Here is a 21,448-nt window from a genome sequence, read left to right as displayed (position 1 = left end):
CTTAGCTATGGTAAACTGAGCGAGTGATTTATAACTGTGTTTCATGAACGTTGTATTTGAGCACATGTGATTATGTGGAGTTGGACACAACAGTCCTAGTTGGAAGCTACCTGATTTTTAATGATGTATTGCATGAGGGGCTAGTGAGGAGCAGTTAAACGAAACATTCCTGGACGTGCACCTGGAGACATAACTGCTAAAAGGGATATGAATGATGGAGCGGGTATAGAGGGAAGGCAATATGAAGTGTAAGAACATCACAATTGCCTTCCTCTCATTTAGCGCTCTGATTCAAACATGGCCTGCTGGATAGAACTCTCTCTAAGCAGAGTTTATAGCCAACTGTGCAATTAGCCATAATAATACCCTAGAGCAATAAATTATTGCTAGATTACAAATATATTGAATCATTCATTCATTCATATAAAGAAGTTCTGTAAAAAAAGTAAAAGGGTAAAGTACCCCTGGACGGTTAAGTCCAGTCAAAGGTGACTATGGGGTGCGGCTCTCATCTCACTTTTCAGGCCAAGGGAGCTGGCTTTTGTCTACAAACAGCTTTCTGAGCCATGTGGCCAGCATGACTAGACCTTTTGGGCGCAACAGGACACCATGACGAGTGCCAGAGCACATGGAAATGCCATTTACCTTCACACTGTAGCAGTACCTATTTATCTACTTGCACTGGTGTGCTTTCAAACTGCTAGGTTGGCAGAAGCTGGGACAGAGTAATGGGAGTTCACCCCTATTGGGGATTCGAACTGCCAACCTTCTGATCAGCAAGCCCAAGTAGTTTAGACCACCAATCAGTAATTTCCCCACTATTCATTCTCTTCTCACATTTCAAAATGTAGTGGTTAGAATATTGGAATGAGATAAAGGAGACTGTGTTGATAACTGCACTGAGCAATGATGCTCACTAGTTTTTAGACTAGTCAGTCTCCTAGCTGAACCAAGCTCACAGGGTTGTGTGAATGAAAATGGATAGGAAGAACATGTACACTACCCTGAGCTCCTTGAGGAAAGGGTGGCATATACTGACATACATTTAAAAATGTTACAAACCTCTTATCATGTCATCCCTTAGTTGCCTTTACAAAATACAAAAATAAAAGCAGGCTTCTTAATTATTTATTCCTAGGAATAATCCCGTATCTCTTCTCCAATTTAAAAATGTTATTTTTAAAAAGATGTTGCAATCAGAATTGTGCATTGTACCACAAAAGTGCATACACCAGCATTGGTATATCTAATAGGTTATGGCACTTGCTGTTTCCTTTTCATTCCCATTCCTGATCATGCCTAACACTAAAATGGATTTTTTTTCACTGTAGTGGCATGCTGAGCAGCTGTTTTCAGTGAGCCTTCTATTATAACTTAAAGATCTCATTCCCTAAGTGGTTACACCCATTTTGAATCTATGGGTTATGATTTTTTCCTTTCAAGTAGCATGGCACAACACTGTGCACTCGGGCTGATTCTCACCTGTCTTTTTATATTCCAGTTACTCAGTATGGGGAGACCTTTGTGGTGTAACCCTAAGCACATTTTCTAAGAAATGTCTTGCCCTGAGTTCAGTGGTATTTGCTCTCTAGTATGTGTAGGACTGTACCTCACTGGAGGTCGACAATCAGACTGGACAGTTGTCTGTTGAAAATGCTCCCGTTTCTTGCAGAGTTTGGACCAGATGGCTGGCAAGGAACCCTGCAGTTCTAGGATGAGAAACATTGATTTACAGGATTTGAAAGTAAGGTTAAAGCAACAGAAGTGCTAACATAAAATGAGAACTGTTTCACTGTCATTCCGGTAAACAAAACTCTCACCAGTGCGTCTTATTAAGAATTCAGGGAGGCCAAAGGGCTGGGCAGCATTAATGATGAAGACAGCAAATAGAAAATGTATATGTACTTGGTTATGTTCTGCTGAGCCTCAGCTTGTTGTTTTGGTTCCAAATAGTATATAACAGTGTATCCATAAATAAGTTTGTTTTTTAAACTTCTGGTTTAGATGAATCTTATTTTTTAAAACGCATGGCTTTTGGTACAAAATGCCAAATTAAAACAGGTGTTCCCAGAGTGTTTCTTTTCATCTCAGCATGCAGGCGACCCATGTAGGTCCAGTTGACCTTGCTGTAACCTGACTAGTTGCTTATTCTGGAGCTGTTCCGACAGGGGTCTTGTAACACACCAGCATGCTGTTTTAAATGGCCCCAGATGACCAGGTCAGTTCTGGGTTGACCGGAAGACAATGTGATTCTGATCTTGTTCCCTTCTGGTTGACCTGAGAGAGGTCTAGGTCAGCTGGACCTCTTGCTCTGTTGAATCCCCTACCCCACCCCATTAATTCACAAAAGGACACAATTAATCCTGAGTGCAAACTGATTTAGCCTTGATTCTGGAGCCATTGCCTCATTAGATCTGTCTTGGATCACTTCCAGCCATTTGGTACAGGGGGTTGCCAGAGAAAAGAGATGGGTGGGGTTAGGCACACATTTATTTAGTGGTTAATTCATCAGGTTCGCTGGTAGGGATGAATGGTAACTAGCCAGCTCAGCAGGAAAGCCTCTTTGCTGTGTCTTGTGATACCTGCCCGCTTAAGTGTCTATAGCAGAATAAAGGCATGTTGTTGTTACAACACTGTGTGTTTTCTAACCAGCAGTGTGCCTCCTAGCCAGTCTTAATTGGTGTCTTATGCCCAGACAGTTGAAGTCTGTGTTGCCTTTCTTTCCAATGACTATGTTTGTGTGATTGTGTGTGTCCTAAATTAAACTTGTGTACGTTTTCAGAAAACACTTGAAAATTTAAATTGATACAGAAGCCCTTTCTTCCAATTTTAAATGAAGTGGGCTATTGTGAAGGCTCTCTCCTGGGGCCACTTAAATAACAAATTAATATTTGTATACTGTGCAAGCAGGCAAGATTACGTTGAGAAGGGGGTGGGGTCGAGAAAACAAAGCACAAGCTCCAGTTAAGAGGAGGACTAATTGCCTACTCAAGATGTTAATAAAGTCTCTCAAAAGTGACCTTTTTTAATGGCTCCTCCTTTGATCAGAGTACTTGCATGGTCCTCATCAGTGAAACATCTGAGCATCTGGCAAACATTAGTGTACTCTTATCTCCTCCCCCCCCATGCACCTTCCCCATATCCCTGTGAGGTATGGAAGCACAGTTATGTCATTTTACAGACAACGATCTGAAGCAAAGATAATGTTAAGTGATTTGCCCAAGGCCATGTTGCAATTCTATATTTGAGCCAGCAGTAGATAGCAGAGGTAGATGTTTCATATGTTCATAAGCAAACTTGTTTCTTTCTGGAAACGGGCATCTCTTGTGCAACGCTGTCCACCAATTAAAACATTTTTAGTTGATTACTCATCTCTCCCTTTTAACTAATTACTCAGCCACTAAATCAGTAGCATTTGGATACATTTGTATATGACAAGGGTGAGCTGGGGAGTCCTGAGTCCAAATGGCAACTGAGCCACAAACTTACCAAGCCTCTGAGCCCCTTTTGCAATTAGGGAAGCCACACTTTACAATGGACAATTCTCTGTTTGAAGAGCTCTCTGTTCTAAGTCCAGTTTAAAGGCAAAGAACCACGAGAAAGGAGAGCAGCTGCCCATTGGCAAGAGCACCTGGGCACCAGACTAAGCAGGCACCCAGGACATCTGGTCATATGCTCCCATGATATGGTGAGATGTATTTATAATCTAATTATAGTAAAAAAGGTAAAGGGACCCCTGACCATTAGGTCCAGTCGTGGCCGACTCTGGGGTTGCGGCGCTCATCTCGCTTTATTGGCCGAAGGAGCCGACGTACAGCTTCCAGGTCATGTGGCCAGCATGACTAAGCCGCTTCTGGTGAACCAGAGCAGCACACGGAAACGCCGTTTACCTTCCCGCCAGAGCGGTACCTATTTGTCTACTTGCACTTTGACGTGCTTTTGATCTGCTAGGTTGGCAGGAGCAGGGACTGAGCAATGGTAGCTCACCCCGTTGCAGGGATCTGAACTGCTGACCTTCTGATTGGTTTAGCCCACAGTGCCACCTGCGTCCCATCCAAATTATAGTAGCTATTTCTAAATTTGCACCTTTACATATAAATTAGCACATGCCAATATAATATAAATCTAGGACCTTTTTATGTCCTGTTTTTTGATGTATGTGATGCAGTTCTTTGTTTTGAATGTAGAATCAGTGGCCACTCTATTTGTAACAAGAAAATAAAAATTCTAGCTTACCATACAGGACTCTTGTAAGGACTACTGAAATAATGCACTTGAAGTGTTATAAGCGTTTGAAATGAGCTATATCCATGCGGAGAGACTCCAGGCTAGTTGGATCTCCTTTTTTCTTTTCTAGAAACCCAAAGATCTACAAAGGGGCTACATGCAAAATGTATACAGTTGGAATTAAAGAACAGGGTGTCTCTGTGTGTCACTCTGAAAGTAGGAATTCCGTTCCAGAGCTGAACTGCTTTCACAGTCGTTTCTCACAAAAGTGTGGTCCTGCTTAGCGTTCTTCATTTCTGCAGCCTTGTTTTGATACTTACATACATACAGTACATACGTATACAACATAATTTTATTTGAATGATGCCTTTTCGCCGTTAAAGCAAAGCTCAAGGCAGTTTACAACATAAAAGAAACAATTACAAACATAACAAAAGTCATCATAAACAATAAAGGTAAGGTAAAGGACCCCTGGACAGTTAAGTCATCTCGCTTTCAGGCTGAGGGAGCCGGCGTTTGTCCACAGACAGCTTTCTGGGTCATGTGGCCAGCATGACTAAACTGCTTCTGGTGCAGCGGAACACCATGACAGAAGCCAGAGTGCTGTTTCCCTTCCTGCCGGAGTAGTACCTATTTATCTACTTGCACTGGCATGCTTTTGAACTGGGACAGGGCAATGGGAGCTCATCCCGTTGTGGGGATTTGAACTGCTGACCTTCTGATCGGCAAGCCCAAGAGGCTCAGTGGTTTAGACCACAGCACCACCATCCAAAAGCAAACAACCAACAATTTTCACATTAACAAAATCTACAATGGCATATAAAATAAAGATACAAAAAAGGAAAATTTAATAAACAGCAACAACCTCCGAGTGGTGTCCAATTTGGCCCTAAGAATGTTGGTCCAAAAACACTGATATGTGGAAATGTTGAAGTTTGCTTTTACATAAAGGATATGGTGATCCCATCCTAATATATTATTTCCTCTTCATACCCTGCTCTCTAGAGTAGCAAATGAGTCACTCAAAGAACAAGCCAAAAGGGGTCACTTGCTACATGATGCTTTTGTGGGATTCACTTGTTGCCCTGCGAGTAACTGGAGAAACCGTCTGTGCATGCCTCAGCCATGGTTTGAGGGTCTCTTTCTTGAGTAGACTTTTGAGAGCCTGCCTTGGTGGGATTCCCAAGTTTTTTAAAGTGAGTTTAACACACACTAGAGCAGTTTCTATTTCCATGTTCATTTCTCCATTTAGGTTTGCTTCTTTTACTGTAGAATTGCAGAGGTTTTTCATTCTCTCCACAACACTCTTCATAGTATTCAGCACTGGTAAATAAATGTCGATGTCATGTCTGTCACACTTGGCCAGACACTACTTGTATGAATTTAGGGGCACCTGGAGATACTGCCAGACAAAATGCCCCACCATCTTAACAATGCTCTTAGCTGGGAAAAGGTGTGTTGTTGTTGCTAAACAAATGGAAATAAGAAACCCTTGCTGATCCACTGTAAATAACCCAGAGATCTACTAGTAGATCCCAATCCACTGTCTCCCCCTCCCTAAGCTATATAAATACTGTGCTATTATTATGTTATTCAGTAACGCTTCCTTTAAACTCTTTAATAGACTGCTTTGATTTCCCTTTATTTGTATATTCCTTTAAACCCATAAGTCACACATGAGCAACAAACTAGCAGCTAAAACTCCTAGGAATAAGTAGACAGATGTCTAAAATATGACACAGGTAAGCTTTGATTTGAATAATGCCATGGCTTAGTCATTTTGGATGGATGCCAGAAACGTTTCTGTCTTTAAACACTTTCAGTACTCTTTAGTCTGAACAGTTTTTGGCACTGTCCACAGTGACTTCCATGAGGTTAGCAAATAATGGCAAATGTGGCGGAGTATAGTAGGTTTATTACTATGACAACCATAATGATCACCATGGACTATGCCTGCTACTCTCTTGTGTGGTGGCGTGAAATGAGTGTAGACTTAAATCTCAGGTCAGAGAACTTTGAGTGCCTTCTTTTGCAGAGTTTTTCCACATTAGGCATTTAGTGTGTAATTTCCATGCTTTGTTCACTTACATTTTTCAGAGCATCCATACAATACCGTCATCCTGCATTTTCCCTGTAGTTCTGTCTTTTCACAGATCATAGAAAAGCCCACTTTTCTTCTTCTTTATATGATCAGCACAATTTCCACAATTACAGATGCTTTTAGCACTGCTTATCTATCTTTTTAAAGGAATGGGGGTTCAACATGTACAAGGAAGTATCAAAGAGTTGAATCTACCACAGCTCAGCACACATTCATTATAACCCTTTTCCATTGTGATCTTTTAGCACTTTATTCATTTTAATTATCTTTTAAGGACTGCTAAAAACCTATTTGGGATATATCTATATCAATTAAATGGAAGAATGTTATAGCGCTATCCAGTGGAGAGTGGTCCATTAGGGCGAATGCCCTACCATCCTCAGTCTGTCAGCCAGCCCTCATCTGCCTGCCTTCCGGGGGGGATGGCACTGGCTGCCAGCTTCCTCTTCCTTAATCTGAGTGTTGCTGTTAAAGAATTCAGCAGGTTAGGAGGATGGGGGCAAACCTAGAATCAGGTGGCTCCACCTGTAATTGGCTCTCACTCCACACAGGTATTACACTACAGTGGTACCTCGGGTTACAGATGCTTCAGGTTACAGACGCTTCAGGTTACAGACTCTGCTAACCCAGAAATAGTACCTCAGGTTAAGAACTTTGCTTCAGGATGAGAACAGAAATCATGCTCTGGTGGCGCGGCAGCAGCGGGAGGCCCCATTAGCTAAAGTGGTGCTTCAGGTTAAGAACAGTTTCAAGTTAAGTACAGACCTCCGGAATGAATTAAGTACTTAACCTGAGGTACCACTGTATAACATTATTTTAAAAAGAAAAGTGGAAAAGCTCATTTCTGATCACCACCATTTTTAGCATCGCCACTAATAGCAGTGTCAGCAACTGAGAAGGGTGTTTTTCCCAACTTTCTTTTTTAAATTTTGTTAAGAATCTTGGGAAACCAATTAATATTAGTGCTATAAGTCACTAGTAAGGAGGCAGCCCAAGGTATTATTTCTCCACACACTCCTCTGCTGTGGGAGAAACCAAACCTGGCATACAGACTGATTGCCTCTTAAAGCAGAAGTCTGACTTTGCCAGTAATGCTTCTTTTCTTCTGTAATCCTGGTCTAAGGACTCATCTTGACCATGCTGGTGAGTTTTCTACCGTTGAAGCACTGTAGTGTTAATTACAGCGCATAACAAGTTTGGGGTCGCCTTATGATGCATGCAAACATACAGAACAGAACATGAGAAGTGTTGGCTTTCCCTAAGCTCTTTTCATATGAAGCAATTGCCTTTCCCTTGAGACCTGGGCTAAGTGAACATTTCATATAATTAAAGGCGGGGAAATGATGTTTCAATACAGCTTTACAAACAGCAGGCAGTGAGTCTGCTTTCCCCTTTATCTGCAGCATTGGAAATGCCTCTTACAAGTCACTTGTGCCAATCATCTGCCTGCACTTCTTAACCTCTGGAGAGGCTATTACTAAGACTTCTATTGAAGAGAATGGAAATGAATGTTTACCTAAAAGAAAGAAAGAAAAAGAAACCCCCGCATTTCTGAGCCAGAAGAGCCTCAGGTGTAAACTGCACAGCTTGTGAAGTATGCAGCTAGTGTCTGAAAAAAAAAATCCAGATCAAGGTTTAACAAATTGTATGCTGCCATACTGTATGTAAACAATCGTGTTTGGGTTGGAATGTGATCAAAGTGCTCGCACTCTGAAATGCCTGAAAAATGAGCAGGTCAATGCCTGGAAAACGTAAAACGCCTAAATGAAAATTTTGTTTTGGAGAGTGATTAGCAGCTGGCCCTCTCCCAAGCCCCACCTGCTCTGCTGTGTTTCTGACTGAAATGTCAGGCAAGAAATGGGACCACCGCCAATAAGTAGCAGTCTGTGTTTTCGAAACTCAACAATACTAACATTTACACAAGGAGGGAGGATTCTGATTTAAAATAATTAAGAGTCCAGATACAAAAGTTACTGTCAATCTTTACTCCAACTCTTTCACGTTGGGCACTTTTTGATGTGACATATTATTGTGTTCCTTTACTTTTGCTGTCGGCATCATTTTGCAAAAAAACACCCAAACCAACCCCACTATATCCCCTCCTCAAAAAAAAAAAAAAAAGTTGTATTCTACTGCATGCTTCAAGAAACCTCACGGCTTCAAAAAGCTGGCTTTTTAATGAACATATTCGGTGTGATGGCACCTTAAAGAACACACCACGTGGTAGCTCTAACTCTACAAACCATGGAAAATCTGAGCTAGTCTTCCAGATTTCCGTGGCAACAATCGCCATCTTCTAAACCACAGCAGGCCTCATTGTTAACTAATCCTTGGTTAATGCAGTTTTGTGATTACATCTGTGGTGAACCATTTGGCTTTTCTTCTGGGTGCTAATAAACATTCTTCTTGTTTGCAACCATTAATTCTGATAGCTAATGAAATTCAGTGCTTAGAATCACTCATCCCACATCAATGTTAGAAACAGTAAACTATGTGCAAAAGAAACCTCTTCCTCAATGCTCTTACTGCAGCATATTCTCCATAGCCTAAACAAGAAGTTTCTAGGAAATGCTTATGCTTGTATTGTAGCAATGTCCAATGGGAAGAAGTTTCACAAAAGTGCAACAGATCCTGCAAGACATTTTCACACATTACAGAAACAAAAGGGGTCCTGCATTTCCACTGAAGGTTAGCCTTGTCTTTTTTGTAATGCTGGAAAGACATCAATGTGTCTTCAGGGAAGGCTGGTTCATTAGGGCACGTGCCCCACCAGCCCCATTTGGCACTCCACCAGCCCCCACCTGCCTGTTTTCTTACAACCCACCCAGGGGTTAGCTATGTGTGTGTCAGATTCCTCCTCCTTAGCCTCCTTGTAGAACTGAGCAGGGAGGAAGATGGGGGCAACACTAGAATTAGTTGGCTTTGCCGGTCATTAGTTCAGACTCCACCTCTGATTGGCCTCTGTGTCTTCTGGACCATCAGTCCCAAGAGGCACTAGCCAGCACTGTCTGTCTGATATCATCACAGTGAATATATGACCAGGAACCACTGCCTCTGAATGCAAGCCACGAGGGAACAACAGCCATGCAGAGGAGAATTGAAATAGAAAACATATATTTGAACCAGTACAATTGTCTATCTAGCTTTGTGTGATTTCAAATAAAGTACACAATTTAGACCTGGGATACATTACACAGTAGGTATGTTTCAATATCAACTGTCCACAAATTCAGGCTTCAGTCCATGTTGTAAGCAGTGGAAAAATATGTTAAATTGATCAGTGTACCCTAGGTAGACAAATGTCCAAACATGCAAGATAATGAAAACTCGAGAGGAAACCCTGTTAAGCTCCTGTTAAGTTCTCCTTTGGCTGGAGAACACAATGGAGCCATGACCATGATCAACTAGTATTTCTGTGAATCTGTTTCTAACCTTATCTGGAATAACTTCATCTGGTTAGAAACAATAAATCTTTGGAAGTTCATCCAAATATAATCACGTGTGCAGTGCTTTTTTCTAAAAAAAATATGTTTAGGGGTACTCTCATTTTCTTACTCATATTGAAATACTGCCTCTCAATGAGGCCACACTTAGATTCACAAAATATTTAGGGGTATGTGTATCCCTGCATCCCCCCCCAGAAAACACTGCATCTGTGAGATAATAATGTACTGGAAATTTTTTAATCAGTTAGGAATATGATATATACAATGTGGTGTCTGCACAACACATGTGTGTTAAAACCAGTTTGTAGTTTTCTCTCTATCCTACACACTCCCCCACACAAACTTTGCAATGCTGTTACTTTTGTCTAGATTTCTGGTGTGAAACTTTAGGTAAGTCAGTTGTATATTTTTCAGTAGATCTAACCTTGAACACTATTTCAGAAAATGCAGTACTAACATACAACTGGAGGAGACTTTAGCAGCCTCTATCTTAACTCAGCTGTCAAAAAGATAAATTTTCCTCATTCCAAAATCTCTTTTATCATTTATCACTTCGATATTCTCAGCTCACGCTACCTACAAACAGAACTATGTATGATAAGAGTATATTTGTTGAATTGCTATTGGGGATATTTCTGGAGAAAAATAACTGAATGTTGCCAATATTCATTTATCTTTAAAATACCATTTAAGAGAGAGAGAGAAATGCAAGAAATCTTAGGATATGGAAAGCTACAGAGAACTTGGTGAAGTTCATCCCCTGTGGTGAATATTCAGAGGGGACAGTTGGGCTAGTCTGCAATGAAAACAGCAAAGTGTCATAAAGACTTAGAAATTTTGGAATAAGCTATTGTGGACTTGAGTCCACTTTTTCAGGGTCATCCACAGTTGGTTTAAATATGGGTGTTAACTTTTACCTTAGTTTTGTGGCAACTTTGATTGATTTGCAGAAGAGGGTGCTAAAAGTCTGTGCTCTCTATTCTTATGGCTTTTTATCCTAAATCTTGACTTGGACCAAACTGTCCTTCAGATAGAGGTCACCTTCAAATACAGCACTGTCTCCGTCTATGATGGCGAACACATGGCTCCTACATGAAATAATCTTCAACCTGTGGGCTCTTTGTGGTCACAGCAGGGATTAGTGAATTATACTTAATACTAATTCATGCACAAGACCAGATGAAAGTCAAGACAGTCCTGCTTTGCAGAAGAGGGGTTGGAAATTTCATAATATGAAAAGGGCACAATTCTCTCCCCAGTTCCTGACATTTCTGAGTTTTAATCAAAGGTTATAGGCTAAAAAATACCAGTGTTCCAAAGGTATAAACATTGTATAGTGACACTATGGCCAAGACCCAGAAAAAGCAGTTGTTATATGGAAATGATTCCTTTCTCCCCAAATCTGTTTTGGAAGCCCCAGAACAAGCCATAGCGGTTTGAATCCCCACAACAGGGTGAGCTCCTATTTCTCTGTCCCTGCTCCTGCCAACCTAGCAGTTCGAAAGCATGTCAAAGTGCAAGTAGATAAATAGGTACCGCTCTGGTGGGAAGGTAAACGGCGTTTCTGTGTGCTGCTATGGTTCGCCAGAAGCAGCTTAGTCATGCTGGCCACATGACCTGGAAGCTGTACGCCGGCTCCCTCGGCCAGTAAAGCGAGATGAGCGCCGCAACCCCAGAGTTGTCCGCGACTGGACCTAATGGTCAGGGATCCCTTTACCTTTATACACACTTAAGAATCAATGACGTTAGGAAAGTTAAGTTGAAAAAATAAAATGTTCATGTACTTCCAAAGCGGGAGTATTTAAAACTTTGTTCAGAGCTGCATAGTTTTGGCAGGCTGCCTGAATTAACTGTAAGAGCTTCCTTTGAAGCCTCAGAACAGAAGCTCAGAAGCAACTCCATAGAAAGAACGGCTGAATTTAATGTAACATGGAGAGGCAAGCTCAAAACAGAAAGAGGCAGCACCTTTACATTTCTGTCAAAAAAAGTAGTGACAAAGGGAGAAAAAAGTCTGAATTAAAGTGTTGTAATTTCACAATTTACTGCCACAGAGATGGCATTTTTTAGTCCCTGCCAATCACAGATCTGAGGGGAACAATTTATCTGTATTGTTCATTTCATGTCATCAGTCCTGTTAAGTTGTGGGTTGACATAGCAGACGACACAGCGATTTCTCCAAGTAGCTCTTTATTTTGTAAGCTGGAATAGAACTGACTGCAAACAGCTCAGCCGGCCTGCTTTTATAGGCAGCCGGCTGTCAACATTGTAGCAACAACAGCCCAGCGTTTCCCGCCTAAAATAACTGACGTGGACCTGAGTGAAAACTATCTACAGACCTGAGTGAAAACTATATACAGTATCCCCCTGCTGGCCCAGGGTGAAACTTCACTACATAACACCCCTCCCCACCGAGATAAGGCGTTAGTTACAATCGTAATGGTTTCCTTATATACAGCACTACGCGTAATGGTTCAATTAGGCACAAAAGCATATCGGTTACATTTCCCATACTTAGACCAACAGTGATACATGTCCAACAACATAGTCCTTTAAATAAGTTGGGCGCTTGGAAACTCTGCCAGACCGCCGGGGACTGGTAGCCAAGTCCAGAGGGCCACACAGTTCTTGCTGAGGCTGTGGTGCGACCCTAGGTGGCGTTGGAACCAACTCCCCTGGATCCGCTGCTGTGGGTGGAGCCTCCGCAAGTGGAGTGGTCTGAGTCTGTGGTAAGTCTGGCAGACCCTCTGAAGCGGCTTGGTTCGGCTCCACGCTGGCAGTTTGCGAGGGAGGTGTAGGTGGGGCCTCGCCATCTGTACGTGTCTCTTCTTGAGCCGCAAGCGCAGTTGGGGGCACCACGGTAGTGTCCAAGTCCCCAACCCTGCGCCTAAGCTGGTCTATGTGCCGTCGCCACAAGCGTCCGTCTTCGAGTGCCACCTGGTACGAGCGAGGTCCAGTGACTCCCACTACTGTGGCTGGCACCCAAGGAATGTCCCCCACATAGTTCCGGGCATAGACCTGGTTTCCTGGGACAAATGACCATGGCGCGTTGGCACAGCCTGGGGGTTCAGCCACGGCAAAGTCCGGGTGCAGCCGGTCGAGCGGTGACCTGAGGCGGCGGCCCATAAGCAGTTCAGCAGGACTCCGCCCTGTGGCCGCATGAGGAGTGATGTGTTGCACCAACAAGTATTCGGCGACCCGCTCATGCCAGTCTCCCCGGTCCAGGCGCGCCAGTGCCTCTTTTGCCGAGCACACCATTCTTTCCGCTTGCCCGTTGCTGGATGGATGAAAGGGTGCCGTTAGGGCATGGCGGATGCCCAGTCCCAAAAGATACCGCTCAAACGTGCCTGACGTGAACTGTGGTCCGTTGTCAGAGACAAGGACATCAGGACACCCATGCGTTGCAAACAGGCCTCGCAGCACCCGGATGACGGCTTCGGTAGTGGTGGAGGGCATCAGGGCGACCTCCAGCCATTTGGAATAGGCGTCCACCACTACCATAAAGGTCCGGCCGTGAAAGGGGCCAGCCAGATCGATTTGCACCCTCGACCAGGGTGTCTTTGGCGTCTCCCAGGTGTGTCCCTTAGCTGCCGGTGGTGCAGGCCTCGACTCTTGGCACGCTTGACAGGCGGACACCCAGGCAGTGATGGCATCGTCCATATTAGGCCACCAGACGTAACACCGAGCCAACGCCTTCATTTTGACAATTCCCGGGTGGCCAACGTGCAGAGCCTCCAGGACGCGCTGACGGAGTCCCTGGGGAATCACGACGCGGTCTCCCCACAGCAGACAGCCGCGATGAGCTGAGAGTTCATGTTGTCTGGTTACGAAGGGCTGGAACTCCGATGCAAAAGGCCCTTGTGGCCACCCCCTCCACACCCAGTTGAGCACCCGGCTGATGGTGCAATCCTGGGCAGACGCGGAGGCCACAGTGGCAGCTGATACAGGCGCTGCCGGAAGATCCTCAATCAGAAGGAGCGATGAAGCTGGAGCCGGGTCTTCCACAAATGCTGGAAGAGGGCAACGGCTGAGGGCGTCGGCATGGCCCATTGATTTCCCGGGGCGATGGATGAGCCGGTAGTGGTAGGCAGCCAGGAAAACAGTCCATCGCAGCATGCGTGGCGAGAGGACCGGTGGAGTTGGACGATCACCGGCGAGGAGGCCCAGGAGTGGCTTGTGGTCAGTGATGAGGTCAAAAGTCCTGCCATAGAGGTATTCATGGAACCTCTTCACTCCAGCCACAAGTGCCAGTGCCTCCTTGTCGAGCTGGCTGTAATTCCGTTCCGTCGGAGATAGCATCCTGGAAAAGTAGGCGAGCGGTGCTTCTCTTCCGTCTGGAAAACGGTGACTAAGGACAGCACCGATGCCAAAAGGTGAGGCGTCGCAGGCAAGGACCAGCGGCCTGGATTCACTGTACTGTACCAGCACACTGTCTGATGAAAGGAGAGCCTTGACCGCGTTGAAGGCCGCCGTCTCCCGATGACCCCAGGCCCAAGGCGTCTTTGTGCTAAGGAGTCGGTGAAGAGGCTCAGCCACTGTGGCTTTGTGGGGCAGGAACATGTTATAAAAGTTCAGCAGCCCCAGGAACGCCTGCAACTCCGTCTTGTTCTTTGGGGTGGGGGCCTGCTGGATAGCGCGGATCTTGGATGTGGTCGGGTGAAGGCCGGAGGCATCGATAAGATAGCCCAGGAACTCTACCTGTGGAACGGCGATCTGGCACTTTTCCCTCTTTACCTTGAGCCCAGCCTCTTGGAACCTGGTCAGCACGGCACGGAGGCGCTCGAACAGCTGCTGGTGTGAGTCTGCAGACACCAAGACGTCATCAAAATATGGTACCACGCCCGGAAACCCTTGCAGGAGACGCTCCATAAGGCTTTGGAAGATGCCAGGAGCCACACTCACCCCGAACTGCAACCAGCGGCAACGGAATGCCCCCCGGTGGGTGACGATCGTCTGGGCTTCAGCAGTGGCATCATCGACGGGCAGTTGTTGATAGGCTTGGGCAAGGTCCAGCTTAGCGAAGACCTTACCCTCACCCAGGGAATGCAGCAGGTGTTGGACAACAGGAACCGGATAAGCGTGCTGCTGAAGTGCCTTGTTGATCGTGCACTTGTAGTTAGCGCAGATTCTCACTGACCCATCTGGCTTGACAGGCGTGACGATGGGGGTTTCCCACTTGGCGTGGTCAACCGGCTCCAAAACTCCTTGGGCGATCAGTTTGTCCAGTTGTTCGTCCACCTTAGCCTTGAGAGCAAAGGGAACTCGGCGTGGCTTTAGCTTGATGGGGGCGACTTGTGGATCAAGGCTAAAGGAGATGGGCGTACCTGTATATTGCCCCAAGGTGCCGTCGAAAACCTCGGCAAAGTCTTTGACCAGACCCTCAGTCTCTGCGTTAGAGATGCAGTTGATGCCGGTGACTTCCAGGCCGAGGGCATCAAACCAGTCTAGCCCTAGGAGGCTTGGCCGCTGACCTTCGACCACCACCAACCAGAGCAGGCCCGAAAAATCCTTGAAGGCAATCCGGAACCGGCCAACGCCTACCACAGGAATGTCGTTTCCCTGGTAGTCTCTCAGGTGTACGCGGTGAGAGTCGAGTTGCCTTTTGGACACTCTGGGTACCAGTCTTTTGATGATGCTCCATGACACGATGGACAGGGCAGACCCGGTGTCAATCTCCATGTCACATGGAGCTCCTTCAATGAGCACCGTGACGTTCAGCTTGCGTCGCGTAGGCGAGTCGGTTTGGCCAATCGTGGTTCCAGACGGGCAGCGGCAGTTGGTGAGAGCAAAACAACTTTCCTTGGCGGACTGGAGTGAAGACTTGGACTTGCAAGTCGATGAAGGGGGGGTGTCAGACGGAGCCGATCGGCAGTCCTTAGCGATGTGGCCCCTTCTGGAACACTTCCTACAGATGGCGTCTCTGAATCGACACTTGGCACGGGAATGGTTGCCTCCGCAGCCGTCACATTCCGGTTGGCCCTTGGACTTCTGTTGGAACTTCCTGCGCTCCCGCTTTGTCTGGTGCACGTCATCGTCTTCACTGGAGGATGCCTCAGCACTGCTGGCCTCTTCATGATGCACCGGAACTGGCTCCCTAGCAAGACGCGGGCTGCTGGACTTGCGGATCTCCTGGGCGGAGCGTTCAGCAGCTTCTGAGGCCACAGCCTCCTCAATGGCTTTCTGTAGCGTGAGGTCTGGCTTGGCGAGGAGACGCCGTTGTAGATGGATGTCCCGGACCCCGCAGACGATTCGATCCATCAGGGCATCGTCTAAGTCTCGGAACTCACAGTGCATTGCAGCCTGTCGCAGGGCGGTGGTGTAGTTGTTGATTGACTCCCCCTCTGCCTGGTTCCGGTGGTAGAACGCATGGCGGGCAGCAATCTTGGACGGCTTTGGTGCGTAGTGGTTGCGGAGCTTCTCTTGGATCGTGTCCCATGGTGTTGCCTGGACTGCTTCAGGCGCAACCAATGCTCGGGCCGTCTCAAACACCTCAGGCCCACAGAGGCTGAGGAATAGGCCCCGCTTCCGATCCTTTGATACTGCTGTCAGCTCGTTGGCTTGGAGGTAGCAGTCGAACCGAGCGAGGTAGGAGTCCCATGATTCAGAGGCTGGCGCAAACGGCGGTAGAGGCACAAGTGAAGCCATGATTCCGATGCCGGCGTGAAGGGCGATGGATGGAACACAGTGCTCTTAGCCAGAACAGTCAGCTCTGAATTGGTTCTGTCCAGTGATTTCGCTCAGTGATTCAGCTCAGTGATTCAGCTCAGTTCAGAGGCTGGCCGCATCTGGCTGTGCTCTGATGTCCATCAATCCCATCCTCGTCGCCAGTGTTAAGTTGTGGGTTGACATAGCAGACGACACAGCGATTTCTCCAAGTAGCTCTTTATTTTGTAAGCTGGAATAGAACTGACTGCAAACAGCTCAGCCGGCCTGCTTTTATAGGCAGCCGGCTGTCAACATTGTAGCAACAACAGCCCAGCGTTTCCCGCCTAAAATAACTGACGTGGACCTGAGTGAAAACTATCTACAGACCTGAGTGAAAACTATATACAGTATCCCCCTGCTGGCCCAGGGTGAAACTTCACTACATAACAAGTCCCCTTTTCTGTATCACACATCAATCAACATGTCCTTTCATTTCCATCATATGGTATCATTCTTCCTATTTTCTGCCAAGTAATTTTACAGTGCTATAGCTCACAGCAGAAGATTAGGAGCAACTCTGGTGCATACGTCTTTACACTAGAAAACTCACAGATACTATTAAAACTTCCGTGCATAAATGGAACCTTAGTACAGTAAGCACTGATTTACTTTTGGTATAGGGGGGTGGAAAGACATCTAAAGTGTGTGTGTGTGTGTGTGTGTGTGTAGCATTATGGAGAAGCACACTTATTCTTTGTTCCATAATATTGTGGAATTTATTTTTCCTAGACCCCTCAGATCCACCAACCATAACAAAGTACAAGAGAAATACATTTGAAAAATAAAGAACTCTGAGCTGAGTACGCCAACTTGCCCCTGCAATTGAGCAGCCCAGGGCTGTGTGTCATAAACATGCCATGCTCCCCAGCCAGGTCTTTTCCCCCCAATCCCTAGGTGCTTGTGAGGTAGAGCTGCCATATGTCTGGAATTTCCTGGATATAGCCGGGTTTTAGCTGTTATAAACAGTGTCCAGGCCAAAATCACTTAAATGTCCAGGGAAATCCAGATGTACGGCAACCAATGTCGGCACTCTAGATTTTGGTGAATTTTCTTTTAAAATAGCTCAGAAACCTCAATTATTTTTGAGTTTTTGCAAGAAAAAGCTCAACAACATTGGGTAAAACTCAGTAACTTTGGTGTCTGGATTTACACTTTTTGAAATATGGCAACCCTATGTAAGGACATATCTGAGGGCACAGGATTTTGTGGACCTGGCTCTCCGTGGGTTCACCCCTAGAGGCCTTTTTTGTGACCAAGGGAACCTCTGCAGCTGTCCTTGCTCTGCTATCAGTGCTCCAATGGTGGCAGATGGGAAAAACAAGTGTGTGCATGGCATGTTGGGGGCAGATTGAGAGAAGGCAAAGCTGTCCTGTTTTCTGTGACTCCTCTGACAATAGGCCCACTCTGGAGCTGGTGTACTGCCACGGGTTGGCCCTTACCTGCCTGTGTTGGACTGCCCTGTCTCAGACGTGAGTTAATAGCATTTTCTAGAACAGCAAAATCCTCCCCATTACTTGATATTATGATCATGTCATTACGCTGTATGTAAGCTATTTTGTAGGAACAGCACATTGTCAGGAGCATCTTGAAGAGCACATGGTGCCTCTGAATTGATGCAGACATCACCATCAGTGCAAATTTCCCAAGTCTAGACAAGCCCTCAGGTTGTTTCAATGCATTGCAATTTCTCTGTGGAAAATCTCCCTTCACTGTCAGACACCCATTGTACAGGAGACATTCGGTCTGCAAATTATCTGTTTCCCCTCGAAACCATTGCACCGCAAAACAGTGTGACAACAACCAGATAGCCTGACAGGGTTTTGCTCTCTGTGTTCGTTAACTGATGGAGGTTGTGTTTGGTAGGATGCTGTTTATTGTCACTGGATTGCTCTGGCTATGTGAACGGAAGGTTACAGGCTGTATTTTATGAGGCCCAGCATGGGTTGTGTTGCATGCATGTATGTGTGTAATACAGAATATATCTTCTTTCTTTCTTTTTTCCTAGTAAAACTTGGGTTTGCTGTTTCCTAAGGAAGCATTTTGCCATTTAAAAATTCCCTTAAAACAATGTTTACAACCACTCCTTTGCCCTGTTTCAATAGTCATGAAATGAACACAGTCAATATTTTCCCCCAAACAAAACAAAACACCAGACTTTCTTTTAATCAAGATGATTCATTAACAGGCGGTTGTGAAGTGGGATCAGGTTTGCATTAAGATCTGTAGGGTAGCAAATTTCCAAACAATACAAAGGCTAAGATCCATAGATCACTTACACCAAGACGGTCCTGCTGAATTTAATGGAACTATTTCACAAGCTAGTACAGTTGCTGCTATTGTTTTCTAGAGCATCATCAATTTATGTGTTGCTTTAAGGTAACATCAACAAAAAAGCGAGATCCACCCTGAGTGATTTGCAAACTAATTCTGATGGCAAGTGAACAAATGAAGGAAAGGAAAGGAAAGGAGAGGAAAGGAGAGGAGAGGAGAGGAGAAAGGAAAGAAGAAAGGAAATGGTACATTTAGAATGGGATTGGTATTTGCAAATTACTTTATAGATAACTCACAAATAGATTCCTATTTAGATACAAAAATGAACTGTGTTTGGAGCAGATTTCCTGCAAACAGGAGAACCTGGAAAGCTTCAGTATTGTAAGGTTTCAGGATATTTTTATATGCTGCAGTGAAAACCTCAGGCTTAGTGTGTTGTACGCATAAGGATATTCTGCTCACCTGCTCCTGCTTCCTTTGGTTCTGCTTATGAAATTCAAAGAGTTCTCTAAAGTACTGATAGGGATATCAATCACATTCCATATTAGGTTACTAGCAAAAGAGAGCCATTAGCTTTAATATGTAATAACTGTGCCATGAAGATAATAACATAAAATCCAAGAAATGCAATTTAGAAAGGCTTTCTGCTCCAGCCTTGTGACTTCAGAAAATCTTTTATAATCCTATCCCCAGAGTCACAGAAAATCTTGTTTGCGGTATTCTTTCAACTTTGTTGGGGGCGTCTTACTGCATCTCAGGCTCATCATCTGTCTCAATCTCTCCCCATATAGGCCTGCTAAAGCAGATAGTACTTAAATATATATTTAATTTAATTTATTTACTCTATTTATATAAAACCACCCAATAACATTTGTTCTCTGGGTGCCTGTGAGCATGAAATGATTAAAAAATACAATTAAAAGCACAACATCACAAAATAGAAATTTGTAGCAGAAAAAAATCCAGTGTACAGAACAATGAAAGCAGGTAACTCTCAGATACAGGGGTCACATAACAGTGGTTTGGAACACTAACAACACAGGTTCTTAGGGCACATCACACCCAAGAGGCTACCACTAAGAAGGTCCTCTCCCTGGTAGCCAGCCATTTCACTTCACTTAATGGGGGCACATAGAGTGGGGCCTCTGAAGAGGATCTCACATGGTACAATAATGTTAAAGGTAAAGGTAAAGGTACCCCTGCCCGTACGGGCCAGTCTTGACAGACTCTGGGGTTGTGCGCCCATCTCACTTAAGAGGCCAGGGGCCAGCGCTGTCCGGAGACACTTCCGGGTCACGTGGCCAGCGTGACATCGCTGCTCTGGCCAGAGCCAGAGCCAGAGCCAGAGCCGCACACGGAAACGCCGTTTACCTTCCCGCTGGTAAGCGGTCCCTATTTATCTACTTGCACCCGGAGGTGCTTTCGAACTGCTAGGTTGGCAGGCGCTGGGACCGAGCAGCGGGAGCGCACCCCGCCGCAGGGATTCGAACCGCCGACCTTTCGATCGGCAAGCCCTAGGCGCTGAGGCTTTAACCCACAGCGCCACCTGCGAACCTACAATAATGTTACCTTGCCCATATTTTAAATGGGACTCTCTCCCACTGATGTACTTCTATATCTGGGATTATGTCTGTGACTCTCTCCATGTCATCATCCTAACTGCACTGTTGAGTTTCACATGCTTCTCATTTTGCAATGGGCTGTCAAATGCAGAAAACATTTTGTGTTCTTATCCACCCTCTGTATGCTTAAGTGGGAATTTAGCCAAAGCAACAATAAGTTGCTGTTAAAGGTAGGCTTTTATCTATCACATATTTTTTTAAATCCATGCAGATTAAATTTGATCATGTATTTAACATAACGTCTAGCTTGGCTCATAGAAGCTATAAGTGCTTATCACTCCAGTAGTACAGTAGTAATTTTAAAAAATTGAATTACAGAATTGTAGCTTCAGAATCTTAACTGGACTTTATTCTACAGTTGCTCTTTCATAGCCTGCAACTATTATCTGGGGAATTTGTTGCACTAACAGTTACTCCAGCTCTGTTTTTAATCAGCTGGAATGAAATATTGATGTAACCATTTAAGATCTGAAATCATTAACTGCAAACAATGGGATCCTTCTGCTCTCAGCTATATCAGCTACAGTAGTTTAAATATGGAGTAAGTTTACTGTAGCCACTAAAGTACTTAACTACTGATGCGTGATGCAATTTTGGGCCTTAGTTTCCATCTGTGTTGACGTTTTTGTCCACCTAGAATGAATAGCTATTGCTTAACATCAAAGATAACAACAGGAAGAAAAATAAACATGAGCATGCACACTTGGACGAATTAAAAACAAGGTGGCAGCTGTTCAAGTAGTTGGGGAACTTGGTCTAAGATGCTTCCATACTTCAGGATAATACAGTGGTACCTCTGGTTACGAACTTAATTCGTTCCAGAGGTCTGTTCTTAACCTGAAACTGTTCTTAACCTGAGGTACCACTTTAGCTAATAGGGCCTCTCGCTGCCGCCACGCTGCTGGCGAACAATTTCTGTTCTCATCATGAGGTAAAGTTCTTAACCCGAGGTACTACTTCCAGGTTAGCAGAGTCTGTAACCCGAAGTGTTTGTAACCCAAGGTGTTTGTAACCCGAGGTACCACTGTAGATAGTTTTTGATGACAACACTACAGTGATTACCTGTGGACTGAACAGAT

The 21,448-nt window shown here is 45.0% G+C and overlaps 1 protein-coding gene across 4 annotated transcripts in view; it reads left to right on the top strand.

Annotated features, from left to right (window-relative positions):
* Positions 1–21,448, top strand: part of KIF26B (kinesin family member 26B) — a 290,029-nt gene that overhangs the window by 48,361 nt on the left and 220,220 nt on the right. The window contains exon 1 of one of the 4 annotated variants that reach the window (XM_079969425.1): positions 19,799–19,911. The exons of the other annotated variants lie outside the window; for them this stretch is intronic. Coding sequence (XP_079825551.1) covers positions 19,909–19,911 — 3 coding nt within the window. The 5' untranslated portion in view covers positions 19,799–19,908. Of the gene's footprint in view, positions 1–19,798; positions 19,912–21,448 lie in introns of those variants that run through there. 4 annotated transcript variants of the gene reach the window in all.

Source organism: Podarcis cretensis (genome assembly GCF_951804945.1).
Source record: "Podarcis cretensis genome assembly, chromosome: 3".
Taxonomy (NCBI): Eukaryota; Metazoa; Chordata; class Lepidosauria; order Squamata; family Lacertidae; genus Podarcis; species Podarcis cretensis.
This window is presented reverse-complemented; position numbering and strand designations above follow the sequence as displayed.